Source organism: Lissotriton helveticus (genome assembly GCF_964261635.1).
Source record: "Lissotriton helveticus chromosome 1_1 unlocalized genomic scaffold, aLisHel1.1 SUPER_1_unloc_25, whole genome shotgun sequence".
Classification (NCBI taxonomy): domain Eukaryota; kingdom Metazoa; phylum Chordata; class Amphibia; order Caudata; family Salamandridae; genus Lissotriton; species Lissotriton helveticus.
The window spans coordinates 2,509,814-2,530,328 of record NW_027611665.1 but is presented as its reverse complement, the minus strand read 5'-3'; the positions used below and the strand labels follow the sequence as shown (position 1 = coordinate 2,530,328).

General features: G+C 44.5%; 1 protein-coding gene across 1 annotated transcript in view; it reads left to right on the top strand.

Moving 5' to 3' along the window:
* LOC144805790 (uncharacterized) overlaps nucleotides 1-19,612 on the top strand; it is a 95,614-nt gene extending 76,002 nt beyond the window's left edge. Inside the window, exon 4 of the mRNA XM_078672275.1 lies at nucleotides 11,493-19,612. Coding sequence (XP_078528401.1) covers nucleotides 12,860-14,752 — 1,893 coding nt within the window. The 5' untranslated portion in view covers nucleotides 11,493-12,859 and the 3' untranslated portion in view covers nucleotides 14,753-19,612. The remainder of the gene's footprint in view (nucleotides 1-11,492) is intronic.
* The last annotated feature ends 903 nt before the right edge of the window (nucleotides 19,613-20,515 follow it).

Sequence of the window (20,515 nt, the reverse complement as noted above, 5' to 3'; positions counted from 1 at the left end):
GATGTACATGTTTTACTGAGAATGTCAGACTTCATTTTCACATGACTGAGAAAGATAATGTGAATTTACAGAAAATATGCTTTCAGTTTAGCTTATAGATCCCCTTCCAAACCACTGTGGGAAAATCATGAGATATTAGTTTTCTTTCAAACAATATTCATGATATCACAGCAGAAGGTTTTTTCACATGGTAAAATCACCTTAGAACCCACCACAATTCCTAAAACGAGTATGGTACCATCAACAAATGATTTATAATGTAACTAAAGTCCTAAAACCCTCTATTAACTACAATGCTTTTTAATGAGGTGCTATCATGTATATTGGTCCCAAGATGGCTGCCAACACTTCTTGGATGAAGTGCTGACAGCCAATCAGATCAGATGTGTGGTTAGGCTCCGCCCAGATATATATCTTTTTTTGAACCTAAATTACTCAAAATCCACTGGAGCACATATATTGAGACCTAGCAAAGGCACATCGGGCTAACAGTCCCTACAATTCTGCCAAGTTTCGTGCAAATCCATTCAGCCGTTCGAGCTAAAAGTGAGGCCAACCGCCCTATGGAAATTAACATGGGAAAAACGCGTTTTGGGACCCCCCTTTTTTCTCGGCCCCCCCTTGATGAAACCCCCCCAAATTATCAGGGGCTGCTCAGAAACAAAATGTTCCATTTTCCTGAAAATTTCAGCCAATTCCGTCCACAAACGCCAAAGTTATTAGACATAGAATTTTCAAAAATCCCATAGAGAAAAAATCCTAACTATATATACCTACTGGCGACCGCCAGTAGGTAATATATATATATATATATATATATATATATATATATATATACATATATATATATATATATATATATATATATATATATATATATATATATATATATATATATATATATATATATATATATATATATATATATATATATATATATATATATATATATATATATATACAGGAAAGTTGTAAAGAGCGGTTCCTTCAAAGGGGATACAAACCCGCGATCATTGACAAAGCTGTCAGGAAAACTGAATCTTTGAGTCGTGATAACATCTTAGCCCCCAAAATCCCTGCCATGGCCAATGATTCTAACAATAAATTGCGAGTCATTATAACCTACAACAAACAGCAAGCGGCCATTAGAAAGATTTTCAGGAGGCATTGGGATCTGTTGTTAAAGGATCCTGTCATAGGCAATGATTTGCTTAGAGACAGTCCTACCCCTCTGATAACTTTTCGGAAAGCTAGATCCATGGGGAACTGTCTGGATAAATGCAATCCTGAAATTAGACCCCCCTCTAACTGGCTGTCCAAGCAAAAAGGTTTTTTCAAATGTTTCCAATGTAAAGCCTGCAAACATGCGAAAAATGTGAAGGAATACAGCACTCCATTTTTGCCTCATCCAGTTAAAATCAAGCGACGTATTACCTGCAAAACTGAATACGTCGTGTATGTGTTAGAATGTCCCTGCGCATTGCGCTACATTGGCAGTACTAAGCTACCCGTGCACATGAGGATCCTGCAACACCTCAGGGCCATCAACAATAAGGATCAAGCATATCCTGTAGCACGGCATTTCCAAGCCAAGCATGATAGCGATAACACTCTGCTTCAGTACTTTGCCATTGACTGCATACCTCCATCTCGCAAGGGTGGCAACAGGGACAGTGCCTTGAGAGTGCTGGAAACCAGGTACATTCTGGAATTTAATTCCAAAGTCCCAAATGGTCTTAACACCACGGAGGACTTATATACCTGCATATAAACTAATTTCTTAATTTCTCTGTCTCTGGAACTAATGTTGTTTTCAACATGTTTGACGGGCGTTGTATGATTTGATATACTTTAAACATTGGTTTGGAAAATTAACTTTACTACTCTGACATGTTTCTGAATCTCCAACTATGCCTCTCTTTATGTCTCTCGAGAACATACATCTGCGCTATAATATGAATTCGAGTATTCACTCATTTTAAATTCACGTAACACACTGTTGGTTATCTCTAGTAATAGAATAGAGTATTCTGGGTTTTTTATTCTATTTCTTTTGTTTCACTGTTCCACAATTATGTTATCACCTTATTTTTCGCCTATACATTTCAGGCAGCTGATAACATCGATCTGTATATCCCAGGACCCTTTTGCCTAGTTTAAGGTGTTCGCCCACTTGGGCTATATTAATGTAACCAGCATATTTCAGACTGCATCTGGAGTTTGATACAATATATATAGTTGATGACCAGTGATTTGGTTATGTATCAATGATTATATGAGGAGGGCTCCTTACATCATTTGGGAGCCACCTTTTAAAAATGTCTTTAATTATTAAGATATGTGTATATATATATATTTTTTCTACTGAGACTTATATGTATATTTTTGTATCAATATATAAGTGTATATTTATGAAATCACTTGTAAATACGCATGATTTTAACTGTACATACTACCAAGATTTGTGTATATATATATTCCATTAGCAGTCTGGTCTATATGCATTGTGTTCGTTGCATAGTCTGTTTTTCAGTTTCATTGTGCAATGCAACAGCTGTTTACAATTATTTGTTACCTGTCACTTTAAATATGGCATGGGTCCATGAGTAACGCGTCATGTGATCAAGGTCCAGGTCGGACCGAAACGCGTCATGGCGGCATACTGATGCGTGGCGAATTTTCTTTAAATAAATATTGAAAAGCACGAAAGAATGGGTCCGCGCTTGTCTATCTGAGTCCTGTCTGCTGAGTGGATTCTTAAGATAGAGTACTGCAATATATATATATATATATATATATATATATATATATATATATATATATATATATATATATTCACTGAAAAAACCATAGGTTTCACACCAGTTATAGTTAGGTGGAAATTTTACTCGCATAAAACCATTGAAATTCCCACGTTATAGTTAGTTGGACTCACTATAACTTGCGCGTGCAATGCACTGCTGATGACGTCACATATTACATCACTCATGACATGGTCAGTGACATCACTCATGACATCACTGATGACATCTCAAATGACATCACTGATGTCAACATCCTTGTGACAAAGTGGCAGACCTCCTATTAGCATAAAATAACCTTTGACACACACATTCAAAAATAGAAACTAACATTTTCTTAAAAAAGGAGAAACCAATACCAATTACAACAACTTATTAGGTAATTCCAACATCTACATACACATCCACTCATTCACCAACAGTTCTATATAGTCACTCATGCATGTACTTACTCATCATATGTACTCATACACCTATACATCCTGTTACACACTAATACTCATCCATATAGTTACTCACACACAAATTCACACATGCAAATAAACTATCAAAAAACCATTTACTTGATTATACTGCTATATACACACCACTACACATACTTCTACAGAAACGGAAACATATTTACTCTCTTAAACAATCAATTATAAAAACACATACTCACTAACCCACCCATACACAAAATCATCCACCCATACAGTCTTGCTCACATGCTGTCTTCAAAATACATACAAATAGTGAGTCACTCATTCATGCATCTGTGCTCTAAGTAATATCCCCCCACCGAACCATACAGACACTGATACTGATACTCAAAAAAACAACTAATAACCCATATACACACTCATGTAGCTACTCACCAACCCATGCAGCCACTTATACACAAAGTGAGACACAGATACAGATATTTAAATATTTAAACATTACTCGCTAATATATGTATTCACTAAGATACATTTAATAAGTCAGTTAACCAATCAATTTTACACAAAAAACACCCATTTAGGCATTTATTTATCCCTTGCTCACTTTGCCACTGGATTCAAGCAAGCCGGGCTGAAGACGGCTGGAATGCCAGAAACCGGTCCTCGGAAGCTTGTTTCCGGTCCAGGGAAGACATGGCTTGGCAGTTCGGGCTGGACTGTTCCCATGAGGCACAGGGTCAGACTGATTTGCATATAGCCATGTCTGAACTGGGGTGGCAGAGTGGGCTAAAGAACAGTGATGGATTAAACCCCGATCTTTTGACTGGGTGTGAGTGTTTCATTGATTCAGATGCTCCGTCCATCACCACCCCCTTTTGTACCGATCCTATATCGGTGTCACAGAGCCTCCTCCACGAGTATCGACTGGGGGGGGGCCCAGGAGATATCGATACTAGAAGTGGAATCAGCCATTGCTAAGTTACTGCCTAACAAAGCCCCGGGGCTTGACAAAATCCCCGGGGACTTGTATCGGTCAGAACCGAAAATATGGGCCCCCTATCTCTGTGTCCTGTTTAATACAATCTTAACAGGGATGGACCCACCAGAGACCTGGCGGGGGGAGAGATAGTCCCTATTTTTAAAAAAGGCCGCTGCGTCCAGGAGTGCTTTTCCGTCCAGGGAGGAACTTACTGCAGATTTTGGGCCAACTTTGAGAAGCACCGGGGTCGTGTGCTAGGACCCGCTGCGCCGTGATCTACCTGCTGGCTGCTAGTAAACAATCCCCAACGCCCAGCATAACCATCTGGACTTCATCCCCCAGAAGGCTCTGGGGCTGCCTGCACCTGTGACGGGGCTTGTCACCGCCCCCAGCACACGTCTATTAATTGCTACGCCCATTCCGCTACGCGGGAGCGTCCCGGGAGAAGCCCGGGACAAGGGCGGGACCGTTTTTGGCCGTTAATGGCCGTGTGAGGCCGGGCTGGGCCACCCCCTTTGACTCTGCTCATTTGCGTTCTAGGTATTTCTTGTTATATTTGATTGGGCTCCTGGATGTTTGCTTCTAGCTAGCTAGTGTTTTAAACTGTATTATTCGCTTGCTGGTATCGACTGTTGTCTATCAGAGCGTTCTTTGTTGTGGGGTATTTTGATAGGTAATGTTTGGCACTTGTTGATTGTACTCCATTTTTTCTTGCATCTTCCACTTTGGCTGTTATAGCAATAAAAAATGGTGAGGCGTAACCCCGCAATGCCTGCCCCTCCCCCTAAGCAAAAGGAGGCTGTGAAACCCCAACTCCCTAGCCTGACAGCTATAGATCACAAGCTTCAGAAGACCATCGGGTGGTGGCAAATGCCATAGAGAACACAGAGCGCCGTCTCTCGTTACCTCTTAGTTCTGTTCCCCCTTTACCCCTTGCTAATATGTCAACATTTTCTGTTAATTCCCAGGATTCGTTACTAGGACCTTCTTTTGTCGCTCTCCCTGGATATAGTCATACCTCAACATCTCAGGATGTAGCCCCTACGGTGGGTAACTTATCCTCGGATATTTATCCTTTTGTTGCGAGGCTATCATTGACCCCTCCTATTTTCCAAGATGTGACCATTGATGATTTCCCGTCTGAGGCAGTGGTCTCTAATGATAAAGGGTGCTGTAATATGCCAGCTAGCACTAATTCAGTCCCTGGCTCACAGTCAAGTGCGAATAGTGATAGGCCTTGTGTTACAACTAGAGGGCAGCTAGCAAGGTGTAGGTCGAAATACGCCGCCAAGGCACACCCAACTGTGAGTAATAGCAAGGGATTACAGGAGGGAGTAAATCTAAGAAGGTACCTGCCAAACCCTGCACATCAAAGGGCAAGAATGCCAATGTCAAGGTACCTAATGTTGCACCCGACATTCCCAAGGATTCATGCCCATCTCTTGATGAGAGTTTCCAGGAATTATTAGACAACCTTTTGGAAGAATCTCTTACCATCCCAGTGAGCAGTGGCTCGGGTAGTGGTAATGACACCCAGCAAACAAATGCTAGTCCCACACAATTTGTATCTTCCAAGAGACCTGGAGCATGGAACCTAACCACAAGGTTGGCTACACCACGTATTTTATACCCGCAGTTTTGCCATCCACAGGGAGGGGTCGGCCTTCGGGCGGACTACTCATCTGGGTGAGCATCTCCCTGGGATGTAGTATCACAAAAAAGCAGTGCAGTTCGCCAGACATTCTTGGGATCTCAATAAGAGTCCCAGGCAGGGGGAGGTTTCTTGATATATTTAATATATATGCCAGGGGCACTAAAGGCTGTTCCTTTTCCACAACAGTAGCATTGCTAGAAAAATCTATTAGAGATTGTGGTAGTGGCATGCATGTATTGGTCGCGGGGGACCTTAACTGCACATTCGAGCCCCTTGCAGTAGAGGACATCCTTGATCTTACTGAGGACGACTCTAGGAAGGGCATACTAGTGTTAGCGATGAAACCAATAACAAAATGTACGCAGAGGGCGATCCAGCTCAATGCGCTGATGCTGGAATATGGTTTAACCTCTTCGCCGCTAATGACAAGGGTAACTCGTCATGGACTTTCCATTGATTTCAATGGAAATATCATGAGAAGGGCCTCAACCCCTTAGCAGCCAAGTGGTTAAGAGCAGCAAATGGCAGAACCGCCTCAGATCCCTTAGGTGCCCACACATACAATAGGCCCAACCATACGTCAAGGATTGACTATATTCTCCTTGATTTAACACTTTGGAAATATATTCAGGATATAGTAATATAACCAACTGTAGACGGCGATCACAACTCGCTGTCTTTGAGCCTAAAGCACCTGTGGCCATGCCAAAGTGGCTTATTGCCTCCAAGCAAAGTAAAGTCCACCTCAGAAGTTCTTCCATCTAACTGCGGAAGGCGCTTCAAGTGGTGCAAAGTTGCCTTAGATGAAGCAAAGGTCCAGCAGCCTCACTAAGCGAGATGGAAGTGTCCCTTCTGGAGCATCCAGACCCTTCCCGGGCTACGTTGGTATTCCAGGATACCACAAAGTCCATAGGAAATTTATTCTTGGTACAAACATGTGGGGGCAAGGCAAAAGGGCCCCAGAGGCCTAAGGCAAAGCAGGGCTGGTATACAACAGATTGTAGGCAGAAGAAGTTGGCATTAATTAAGGCTGTCAAGATGAAGTCACAACCTCTGATCCAGTACACCAGGAAAGAGTACTTTTTTTGCGGTAACTAACGCCAAAAGGGTGTGGGAGGACCTGTATTGGGAAACATTAAAAGAGGCTAGCGCAGGGCGGGATGCAGGCCGGTTCTGGAGCACTATAAGAGCGAGGAATAGGCCTGACAGCGACCTTATTACCTGTAACATCACTGACCAGGTGTGGTTTGACCACTTTTCTAAGTTGTATTCTTGCCAGCCAGAAGCTCCTAGTGATTCCGCTCCATGCATTTCTTAAGTAGTACCCGGAGAGAATAATCAATTTCCTTTTTCAGTCAAGGAGGTTGAATACGCAATTAGTTGCATTGTGCCCCAAAAAGCAGCTGGCCCTCATGGTATTCCCGGGGACTTGCTTTGTTCTAACCTGCCGAAATGGGGGAAGCTTATTCATACTCTATTGACTGCTATTGACAAGGGTGCCGCCATTCCTGAGTCCTGGAAGGGGGCCGAGGTCGTCCCTATTTATAAAAAGGGCCAGAGGAACGACCCTTCCAACTACCGCCCAATAAGTTTATTAGACTCCACCCAGAAAGTTGTGGGGAAGGTGGTGCTTGAAAGAATTCTGCAATGGGCTGAGGACAATGAGATTCTCTCCAACTATCAAGCGGGCTTCAGAGCTGGCACAGGCACTATAGAGCAGGCTTTTAGATTACTACTTATTCATTGGAAAGTGGTTGTTATAGGCAAAGGCAGCCTTTACCTTGCTTTTATTGATCTAAGGACTGCCTTCGACCTTGTGCCTAGAGGACGTTTATGGGGGGTGCTGTCAGAAATGGGGATTCCACCCAAGATCTTGTCTATTCTAGTAAGGCTTCACGAAGGAAATTTTGCGCAAGTGAGGTGGGGTACAGAGGGGCAGAAAACGAATAGGATTCCGGTGGGGAACTGGGGTCCGCCAGGGATGTGCCCTTGCCCCGACCCTTTTTTCACTGTATGTGAATGGGGTGGTTGAGCACTTGCTACTTAAACCATCAGATGCTCCATCCCTGGCAGAGAAGTGTATCCCTACCCAATTATTCGCCGATGATACGCTCCTAATATCTAAGACCCCAGTAGGCCTTCATGGCCTCCTAGATAACTTTCAGGCTTTTTGCATCCAACGTGGCCTAGTAATAAATACTGACAAGACTAAGTTTCTGGTGTTGAACCCCCCCGAAAAAAATTGGGCGCCCCCCTGTACTAAACCATGTATTCCTAGAGAGGGTCACCGTATTCGGCTATTTAGGTATTCGTATATCGGATACTATGCAGTGGACCCCGCACCTTTGTGAAATGCTATTAAACCACAAGAGAGTCACGGGGGCCCTCCTTAAAGAGCAGCGCTCCTCTTCGACAAAACCGATAGCCCCTGTTATTGACATTTATAAGGCAAAGGGCGGTAGTTCTGCCCTGTATGGGGCAGAGCTTTGGGGCACTTCTAATATAGATCTACTGGTAAGGTCTGAAAACAAGTTTTTAAGGGCCATTATGTCCCTTCCGCAGAGCACCCCGCTGACTCCCTTATTGCTTGACCTAGGATGTCATCCCATCAGTGATCTTGCTAAACTACTTCTATGGGCCCGGCTGTGGCGAGTACCGGAACTTGCCAATTATGCGAAGGGGCTAGCGGAAGTTATGACATGGTGGGATGGCATAAGATAAAATGGCTCAAAGATGTTACATTTTTACTTGGCAAGCTAGGCCTTACTGAAGCCTGGGATACTCAGTCTTCTCCCCCGAAAGCGACCCTTATGATCCTTTATTGGAAATGGGTCGCTACCAGAACTTGTATTGACCCAACTCTTGGTAGGTTGACGGAAGAGTTCCTAAGGCATAAATATGTACTATTTCGGGAACTATATCTAGATATTGTATGGAAATCTTATGACAGGGCATTATATTTTAGATTCAGGGTAGGGGCACTCCCAGTGCGCGCCTAACTGCTCACTGGAAACCCCGTCTCAGACAACATCTCTTTGTCCTATTTGTCAAACTAGTATAGAAACTGTACTACATATCCTGTTTGCTTCCCCGGATTATGCCCACCCAAGACGAAGGTGGCTCAAACCTATATGCCAAGCTATGGGAACTAGGCACTCCAATGGGGCACTCCGGATTTTAATGTCGGACACACGGCCACTATATGTTTGTGGTCTTTCTAAGTTTTTAGCAGGGACATGGTCCATTAGGGCTAAAAGGCTAACACCAAATGTTTAATCTGGTTTTAAAACATGGTTAAATTTAAAATCTGTAACCACAATTTTATTGTCTAAGGTTTTAGATTTTAAACAATAATGAATTGCTAACAAATTGTTTTTATGTAAATGTGTTGTATATAATGTGTGCTTTTATGATATTTTTATCGAAATAAAGCCCTATGAACTGAACTGAAAAAAAGGTTGCCCTCTGCAACCCTCGAATTATAGGCCCATTAGCCTGATAGATATAGCCAGTTCAAGGGGTGGGTGCGCACCAGACACGTCCCAACGTAATTACCTCAAGCATGATCGTTCATGTAGTTCATTATTTCTCGCTCAATTCATTTCAAAGTGTTCATAGCCAGTGCTGTATTATTAGTTTCAATTCGTATCCCTAGACACGTGTTTCATGATTCCTCGATCGTCAATAGGGAAAAAGCAATGTTCATAGGTTGCAGGGCATGCTGCCTCGTCTCTCAGGACCAGTTCCACTCACAGCATGAAGGTGCAGGCTCCCGAGCTCGTCAGCTCACAAAATTTAAACAGTTCAAAGGGTGGGAGCGCACCAGACACGTCCCAACGTGTCTGGGCCTCAACAATCACGTTGTCGTAGAGTTTTATTTTCTGCCTTGAACCGTTGGGAGAGTCTTGGCGGGGGGTCCCTCAGACTAGCTGGTCCTGCTGAATGGCTTTCCGGCCCGCCCTACAAATACCGGGGATGTGTCAGACCTTGGTTCTTCCAGGACTGCCTTGTCCTCCTACTGGATAGTCAAACTCCCTTCCCTTTTTTACCAGACAGGCAGACTTTTAGGCAGACTTCTAGGCTCTTCAGTACAGGTACATATCTTCTCCATTAAGTAATTCAGCCTGCAGGTGATGTCCCTTCAACTTAGATAGACTGTCAGGCTGACACCATCCCTGGTGGCACAGCAGACACCTAAGTACTTTGTAGAGCACATTATTCCTTGGTAACAGAGGATTTTGAACTGGAGTATAAAAGAGGGATAGATGGTCCCACTTGTATACACACCTGGCAGGCAGGAGATGCATTCTAATCTGTCGCACTCTCACATTGCATCTATGCTACGCACACCAACACCCTAAACACACACTGGATGTTAGCACATAGTCTGGGCACAGGCAAAGAAATGGAGCATTACACGGGTGTGTCAGTAGGAAGCGACTCCACTGACCATGATGCAAAGATCGCATCAGGCTATTGATCCTTACAACAGGGTGCATTGCCACCACCGCTCTAGCTGTTAAACCCATGACAGTCCTCTGCCTTAAATAAGGGCACACTTGGTGTGACCCTCCAGGTCAAAGGACCGGTCCGTGACCTATCATAACCCCTTGTTCGAAGTTGCACAGTACTGGGGTGACAGGAAAATCTCATGTAAATTTCTTTTTTTTTAACTTTGTGGTAGATTTACCCCAGTAACATGTAGTTACTAGTTTGACGCCATGGACTGGGGAGTTGCCACGAGGAACAGATTCTTCTGCCTGTCAAACCACATGCCATTCACTATTTCATAGTGTTTTTCTGCTTTTATTTACCACTTGTTTTAAGCAGGTGGTATATATATGGTTGGGGGGGGAGATTGGTGAAGTAGGGGAGGGATTGGTGAAGCAGGGGAGAGAAGGGGAAAACAGAGGGAAGAATTGTGTGTTTTCTGCAGTTAGTAAAAAAAACAGCATACGTCTTGGCTGCTTCTGCTGCACCCAGAGTCTTGTGCGTCTTTTCAGTCTAATTTTTCTGTCTGGAAAAAAATGGTGTCCTGTTTTTCTGCACCCATTAAATCCAGGTGCAGAAAAACCTAACAACTGATAATCAGGTGGAATAAGATGAACACATGAAAGTACGCCTTAATTTCATTGCCCTTGATTCATACTCTGGACAATAGTTGAGGGATAGGTCTAGGCATAGTCCTTGCAACACACAATAGATTTGCGTGCGGCAGAGGCCAGAACTCAAAAGTCAGGATACCAGATACAAGTTGGTGGTAACTCAGGGCAGGGGAAAACACCTGTTGTCCATGGGGAAATTCCCATCCCAGAAATCTACATTAAAAATTAATTAATAGTATTCTTTTTTAAATAGCTGTTTGGTGCCAGGGCATATGACTTTAATTTCTGCCTTTGGGATTCTATGTTACAACTCCATAGGGTACAGGTATCCTTTGTGAGTTTAATAAAATGTTGAAAATTCTACAAATCCTTACTCCTACATCCAAGTATTTTCAGGCTACCATTCTACACTCTGCTCTGTCAGAAGAACAGCTCAACATTTTCAAAATTCTGCAATTCTGTATTGATTTGGCTTGTAAATTATTTTTGGAGAAATTTACATGCATTAACTATTTAATTTTAATACTATAGGTGATTGAAATTATGGACGAAAAAAGCACGATTTACCACCAGGCAACTGAATGTTAGTGCCATAAGAAGGATTATTCTGAAAAACTGAAGGACATCCAGCATTCTAAGTTTAAAAAAATTCCGAAATCTAGGTGTGGCGAGGAAGTGGGAGCTGAGGAAAGTACTATACCTGTAAGTGAAGTATCTAATTTTGCATTTCATTAACCCAGAGCAAGGTCATACCTGTGCACACAGCATCAGAAATAATGCCAGAAAGACCAATCAGAGCATCCTCATCTGAAATATTAGCAGAAAGACAAATTGCCTCAGCATGACAGCATAACATTCATCTAAAGCATCATGTAATCCCAGAGAGGAAGGACACACTGCATAAAAGAAAGTTATAACAAAAGGTTTCTTCTGCAGACCATCAAAGAAAAGACACTAAAGAAGACTCCGAAGCTGACACGCTAACAACCAAAAGATTGGAAAATCACCTTTGTTCAACAACCGTTTTTAACCAGTTACGCAAGTTTGAGACCATCTGACTCAGGATATAACACCTCGATCCACTCTGCTTACTCTTGCGAAAACCTTAAAAATTCACCACTTTATTGTGTTCATGACCATCTAAGATTGTTTCCTTTTTATTATGTACTGTTCTGTAATTCTATGTAAATCGCCTCAACATTATCTGTTGTGCAGGAGTGATACGTAAAACTGATTAAATGAGCATCGTTGCGCAATAGCTAATGTGAATAAATCCTCGTCTTCAGAACTACAAACCTTAACCTTACACCAAACATAGAAATGGTAAAAGGAACTGATGTTCTGCGACTGGTGAGCCACAACAGTACTGTGCATGTTCTTATTCCCTCAGTTACTGCCATTACGCCAGTGCAAAAAGGCACTTCTCAGTTTAATCATTAAATATCAGACTAACACCTTATCACTGCATTGCAAAGAACCTATACAAATAGATTTGAGAAAAACTTCAGTCACAAAATAAGTTGCTGCCAGAGAGGCTATAGCCAAAAGACTATTATCTGCTACAAACATTTCGACAGGTGTTACAGGGCTGCATCCAGACATATTTTGCTCAATTCAAGTGTTAAGAAGATTACACACAATATCTTTTACAGATAAATGCTGAACATTATCTAAACAAGCCCGACTCTAAAATCGGGTTCACTCTTACTGTGGCATATAAGCAAGAGAAAAGTAGAGATATTAACTCTAGGAGTACACCTTATAAAAACACGGGCTGTGAGAACAAATTCAGTGTTAAAACTTGCCTCAATCAAAGCAAAGTAACCCAAGTTGGGGAAAAAAGTTACCTGTGCCAAAAAAGATTCAGCCATAAATCTCATCTCACTGAATTTGAGAGAATGCTCACTGGGAAAAACCACTCTCAGTGCAAAGTATGCCAAAAAAGTTTCAGGCGTAAATCTTATCTCACTAAGCACATGCGAATCCACACTGGGGAAAAACCTTATCAGTGCTCTGAATGCCAGAAAAGGTTTAGTTTCAAACCTAGTCTAAATCTACATGCATTAACCCACTCTGTGGAAAAACCTTACCAGTGCCCTGAATGCCAGAAATGTCTCAGTGACCAAAACAGTCTCACTCGTCATATAAGAACCCACACTGGGGATAAACCTTATCAGTGCACGGATTGCCAGAAATGTTTCATTGAGAAAAACAGTCTCACTCAGCATAGAAGAACCCACACTGGGGATAAACCTTTTCAGTGCTCTGAATGCCAGAAATGTTTCAGTTACAAAAGCAGACTCATTGAACATACGAGAATCAAATGTGGGGAAAACCCTTATCAGTGCTCTGAATGCCCAAAACATTTCAAACTTAAATCACTTCTAACTGCACATGTGAGATTCCACACTGGGGAAAAACCTTATCAGTGCTCTGAATGCCAGGAAAGATTTTGTAACAAACAACGTCTTTCTCAACATGCAATAACCCATTCTGTGGAACAACCTTATCAGTGCTCTGAATGCCAGAAATGTTTCAGTGTAAAACGTAATCTCACACGGCATACAAAGATCCACACTGGGGCAAAACGTTATCAGTGCTCTGAATGCCACAAATGTTTCAGTGACAAAAACTGTCTCACTCAGCATACAAGAACCCACACTGGGGGAAAACCTTTTCAGTGCTCTGAATGCCAGAAATGTTTCAGTTACAAAAGCAAACTCATTGAACATGCAATAATCCATTCTGTGGAACAACCTTATCAATGCTCTGAATGCCAGAAATGTTTCAGTGTAAAAAGTAGTCTCACACGGCATACAAAGATCCACACTGGGGAAAAACCTTATCAGTGCTCTGAATGCCAGAAATGTTTCATTGACAAAAGAACTCTTTCTCAACATACAATAACCCACACTGGGCAAAAACCTTATCCATGCTCTGAATGTCAGAAATGTTTCAGAGACAAACGCAGTCTCACTCAACATATAAGAACCCACACTGGGGAAAAACCTTATCAGTGCTCTGAATGCCAGAAATGTTTCAGAGACAAACGCAGTCTCACTCAACATATAAGAACCCACACTGGGGAAAACCTTTATCAGTGCTCTGAATGCCCAAAACATTTCCACTGTAAATCACTTCTAACTGCACATTTGAGATTCCACACTGGGGAAAAACCTTATCAGTGCACTGAATGCGACAAATGTTTCAGGGTAAAAAGCAATCTCACTCAGCATATAAGAACCCACACTAGGGAAAAACCTTATCAGTGCTCTGAATGCCAAAAATGTTTCGGCCAAAAAAACAGTCTCATTATTCATATAAGAACCCACACTGGGGAAAAACCTTATCGGTGCTCTGAATGCCACAAATGTTTCAGTGAAAAAAACAGTCTCACTCAGCATATAAGAACACACACTGGGGAAAAACCATATCAGTGCTCTGAATGCCAAAAATATTTCTGCCAAAAAAACAGTCTCATTATTCATATAAGAACCCACACTGGGGAAAAACCTTATCGGTGCTCTGAATGCCACAAATGTTTCAGTGAAAAAACCAGTCTCACTCCGCATATAAGAACCCACACTGGGGAAATACCTTATCAGTGCTCCAAATGCCAAAAATGTTTCAGCCTTAAATGTAATCTCACTAAACATATGAAAATCCATACTGGAGAAGAAAATTATCAGTGCTCTAATTGTCAGAAAAGATTCAGAGGTAGAGATGGTTACAAGCGCCATAAGAAAACACACCATCAGAATATTTTAGTGCCAGAAAAGCATCAGTTTTAAACACAATCTCACTCTACATGAGCAGACGCACACAGGGAAAAAACATTACCAATGCTGTGAATGCCAGAAATTCCTATCTGATAGGCACAGCCTCACTAACCATAAGCGATTCTCCATATTGATGAAAAACCTTATGAGTGTTCTGAATGCCAGAAAAGCTGCAGAGAAAAACGCTATCTCACCATGAGAAACTCCACACTGGAGAAAATCTGTATGCCAAAAAAGCTAGTATCTGAAAGACAGAATCTGAAAGAAACACGTTCGTGTTGAATGAATGAATGAATAGCATTTTTATACCGAGCAAAACTTAGCCCCAAGGGGCATCAAGGCGCCAGACAAACAAACAAAAGGTCCACATTACCAGATAGATGAACCAGGAAGCCACAAAAGGCGCAGTCCCTAATATGCCTGGGAGAAAAGCCAGGTCTTCAGGTGTTTTTTGAAGACTGCTAAAGAGGATTGGCTAGTGAGCTCCAAAGGGAGAGAGTTCCAGAGTTTAGGAGCTAGAACAGAAAAAGCTCTGCCTCTCCACTTTGCCTTTGTGAACTTGGGGACCACAAGCAAATTCTTGGAAGAAGACCGGAGGGTTCTACTGGGGGAATACACACACAGAAGGGCCCTGATACCTTCTGAGCCTGCGCCGTAAAAAGCACCATGGGCTAAGCACAGGAGTTTAAAGGTAATCCTAGAGGGGATGGGAGTTCCTGCCAAAAGTCTTGAATCATTTGAAAAGATACCATCCAGCGTATGGCCGGCCAAATGTGTGGGGCCAATGACCAGTTGACCCAAACCACATGCCGCTAGACCATCTACAAGTACTGCAGTATCCTTCGATTCTATGGCCTCTAAGTGAAAATTAAAATCGCAGAGAATACTGAAGTGGGGCTTATCAACGTAGGGCTCTATCAATTTAAGGATGTCATGGGCAAAGGTCGTTCTGGGGCCAGGAGGTCTATAACAGAGAATACCAGAGAAAGAGGCCGAGGGAAGGAAATTAATAGAGAAATACAAAGCCTCAAACTTATCAGAGGGTAAAGAAAGAGGTTTAGTGCTACAAGTAAAAGTGTCTCTGAAAAGGATACCCAGGCCACCTCCCTTTCGTCCTGACCTATCCATTCTGGCCAAAGAATAGCCCTCGGGGACTGCCTCTACGAAGTCAGGGCCGGAGGTTTCAGAACCCCAGGTTTCGGTTATAAAGACCCAAGGGGGCCTTTTTTGAGAGACAAAGTCGTTGAAGGCAACATTATTACGAGCCAACGACCTAGCATTAAGGAGCAGGCCAGCCTCACTTAAATCGTTAGGAACGGGAAACTGACTTCCATATCTCCTAGATTTATTAAGACAATAATGGCGAGGGCGTATGGATCTAGAAACCCCTTTGCAACAGTTGAGATTAACCAGGTTGTCAGGAATAGAAGAGAAATGACACGGTTTAAACCCAGGTCTAAGTGCAAGAAGTGCAGAGTGGGAATATAACTCACGATTTTTATGAAGAGTAAAACGAGGTCCAGCCCAACTAGCCCCTTGCGCGTCCTTAGCGCGGACGGGCGCAACTTCGGCGCACGCCTGCTGCGCGCGTCCGCTGTGCGCGGAGAAAGTCATCCCGATTAAATATGGCCGGCCTGAGTCTGGCGCACCACCTTACCGGCACCAGCGAATGGGAGCGGGGGGACTAGCTGTCTGCCGCCGTGCCCTCCACGCAAACGGGAAAACCCACGGGGGAACGGGGCACAGGCAGGTAGGGACCAAACAACACTAAGCAAAGCACCCAATGCACAGTAAAATGATTTCCAATTAAAATGCGAGAAGTTTTAAAATTCGGCGATATATGAAAAGTCAATTCTAAAATAGCAGCAGTAAAGACCAGTTAGCAGCAAGTCAATTCAAATTATTTTAGAGCAATCGGGCATAGTAAGTCATGCACCGGTAACGAGAACCAACCGAGGATTCCAGTCGTCCCGATTAAATATGGCCGGCCCCGAGTCTGGCGCACCACCTGACCGGCACCAGCCAATGGGAGCAGGGGGACTAGCTGTCTGCCGCCGTGCCCTCCATGCAAACGGGAAAACCCGCTGTGGAACGGGGCACAGGCAGGTAGGGACCAAACAACACTAAGCAAAGCACCCAATGCACAGTAAAATGATTTCCAATTAAAATGCGAGAAGTTTTAAAATTCGGCGATATATGAAAAATCAATTCTAAAATAGCAGCAGTAAAGACCAGTTAGCAGCAAGTCAATTCAAATTATTTTAGAGCAACCGGGCATAGTAAGTCATGCACCGGAGAATTCCTTACCTTAGAATTACCCCCAGGCATCACACTGGATACGGAAAGTTTTTCGTCAGCAGTACCCCTGCACGTCGGTAGGCCTCGTCTGCGGCTCCGTGTCGGTGTCGTGATCGCCGGAATGATATCGCTGGAGTACTTAGACGCCGCCCTCGCGCGCTGACGTCAGTTCTTCTTTTTTCCGCGCCAGTTAGCGCAGATCCGGGAAGAGCACGTACCTTTAGTCATTTTTTGACTAACTTTTTGGACATTTTTGTCTATCTTTGTCGAGTCGACTCGACTCCTGGTGCCAGTAGGGATGCCCGGTTTAAAGCTGTGTGACGCCTTTAACCGACTGATGTCTGTTACCGACCCCCTCCGCCGGTGTCCCTACTGTTTGGGGGGCGACCACGATGACCAGTCATGCCCTGACTGCCGGGCCTTGACGTCGAAGGCTAGGCGGGAGCGTTCCCGTAAGCTCCTCGAGCTCCGGCAGTCGACTCTGTGCCGCTCGAGGTCCCAGTCGGGGAGGAAGTCGAGGAACTGGTCGCGGAGCCGCAGTCATCACCGATCATCCGGATCCAAGTCCTCGCACTCGGGTAAGTCGAGGCATGTCAAAAAGAAGCAGTGTTGCTCTTCGGACTCCCCTCGCCACTCACGCGGCTCAGGAGTCGCATCCTGTCCCACACCCTCCGCTCCCTGGACTCAATGCGACTCCGGGCGATATTAGAGACTTCCTCATTGCCAAGAGGACTCTCTTCCCGCCGTCGACACCTGCCGGCGCGGCTTCGGGCCCGCGGGCCCGACTGGGAGTCTTAACTTGCTGGCGGCTTCGGCCCCGGTGCCGTCGGCAACTTCGGTCTCGGCGTGCAGGACCCCGTGGGATCCAGGCCTGGATCCCGGTCGACGCCAGTTGACCTTATGACTCCTCCGCTGGTGCTGACCCCGGCGCCATCCTCGGACAACACCGTCCCTGGTTTTAGCCCCAGTCCCGGTTCGGCGTCAGAGCAGCGCGTCTCCGACGTCGATGGGTGAGCCCTTCACCCATGTCATTTATGCAAGTGTGGCTCACTGGTTAGAAGAGGCAGACCCTGAAGAAGAGGCAGACCCTGAAGCAGAGGTCCGACCTGGGACCAGGGTTCAATTCCCGACGCGGCAGGGTCTTGAGCCCATATGTCCACGGACTCGACAATTCTCGCTTCGGTGCCTACTCGAATCACGGGTTCACACTCTGCAACTCTGGGCAATAGCTTGCTTAATCTCCACTACGGCCCCCCCGCGGTGGGATGCCTGGCTTTCACCTTGGCGATGCCCAGTAGGGGTTATCTCACAGGGAACAGCCAGGACGGGTTCCCAAAGCAAGCGCCTTGAGACCTATCGTTGATAAGGCGCTATATAAGAACCTTTGACATTTTACATTTGACATGCCTGTTAATCAGGACACGGATCAAGGGGAGGACTGGGAGGGGTCTGAGGACCCTCTGACACAGCAGTGCCAGTTAAGTCAGGACTGGGCAGATGAGCTGGGGGATGCCAGTGGTCTAGACACTTTGCCTGACACTGGTTTTCTCTCTCCTCTCTCCGTGACTACGGAGGAGGGGGCTACTTATGCTGTGGTGTTGCGCAGGGCGGCAAAGGCCCTAGCCCTTGAGCTCCCTGCAGCAGCGTGAGGACTAACTTCCTCACCGAGGTGCTTCAACCGCCAGTCAGCTCTACGAAGCCTCTGCTGCCGTTTAATGAGGCCCTCACTGACTTTCTGATGGGCACTTGGTCCAAGCCCTCCACAGTTCTCCCTGTGGATCAGTACGTGGACCGACGCCAACGCCCGGCTCCGGGCAAACCCTGCTTTCTGTCCACCCACTTTTTTATTTTATTTTTTTATTTTTTTTTACATCAAAACCCCTTCAGACGCTGTGGGCGCTCATACCGAAAAATACTGCTATTGGTTCCAAGAGGCCATCCATGCCTATAATCAACCATTAAGCGTAAACTTTATTTACAAATTATTCAGGTGGTTCTTAGGCGACATCATCACGTTGCTTGTTAAGTATTTCGGAATTGCTTTCTTTCACAGTTTTTAAATAAAGCTTGTCCAGAGTTATAAAAAGTCTCGCCCAGTTTTCAATAGCGCTGGTTGATACACTAGCTTGTTTCGGATTTTTTTGGCGACATCATCAGAATCGTATTCCTGCCCTATTGAACTGAGGGTTAGCCATCACGCTCTTCATAAAGATAACTGTGATCTACATGTAAATTTTCCACCCATAGACCATAAATAGGCTGACAGACGATTTAAGGTTCACACGTTATGATTCCTGAATCCAGCCAACTTACTTATGCTTAAATGAATTTTTAGACATTTTCAAGTGGTTCTCCCGAAGAAGGCGTGTGTAACGCCGAAACGCGCGTAGAGATTACCTATTCATCCACTTGGTTGTTTTTATGATTATATTTCGTTTTTTATTCATGTATGTAATTTGATTTTAAACATGATGGATTGTATATGCTGAAATCTTCCAAAGTACTTATCTTATTTACTGATTGTCACATGTTTTTTAATAAATCTATGTTGTACATTTTTACAAATAAATTAGACGTATACCATATTGCTTCTTATTTTCACTGTTCTGTACACTGCTTCAATTTTTTTCACCTTTATCATTGTTGTGTGTAACTGTACCTAACATCCTCATAGGACCCCAAAGTTGCCTAGGTATTGTTATTTTGATAAATATTGTGCCCTGACCTAGGAACTTGCCACTAGTTTCAGGGGGTCCCTTTCTTATATGTTCAATTTCTGTCCACCCACTCCACCCCCGAGAGTCTGGTTATCCAGGCCTCCACGTCCCAGACCGCATTCCCGACCGCTCCGCCGGATCAGGAATCCAAAAGGCTAGATCAGTTTGGCAAGAAACTGTTCTTCTCGGTCAGCCTAGGATTGCGGTCCATTAACACTGCATGCCTTTTGGGCTGTTACACCCACTCTCTGGGATACGGTGGTGGACGTGCTGCCCCAGTGTCCGGCGGATGCCCAGACACGGCTCGCCCAGGCTGTCGCTACCGGCCGAGACGCAGCACGGTATTCCATCCGATGTGGACTTGACACCACGGACTCGCTGGGCAGAGCAAATTCAACGACTGTGGCGATTACTCGTCACGCCTGGCTGAGGTCCGCCAGTTTTTCAGGAGATGTCCAGAACACACTCATGGACATGCCCTTTGATGGCCGTCTCCTCTTTGGCGACAAAGCAGATAGCGAGCTTGAGCGCTTTAAGGACTTCAGGGCTATGGCCAAGTCCTTGGGCCTGTCGGGCCAGCGCCTGCAAACTTCTGCTTTTCGTCTCTTTCGTGGCCACGGAAGGGGCACCCCTACACGTTTGTACAGCCTCAACACGGTCGCGGACGTGCTGCCTGCCGTGGCGGAGCAGGAGGTCAGAGAGCCGGTCAGTCCACATCAGCTCCCGCAGCTTCTGCCTCAAAGCCTTCCTAGTCTGAGCT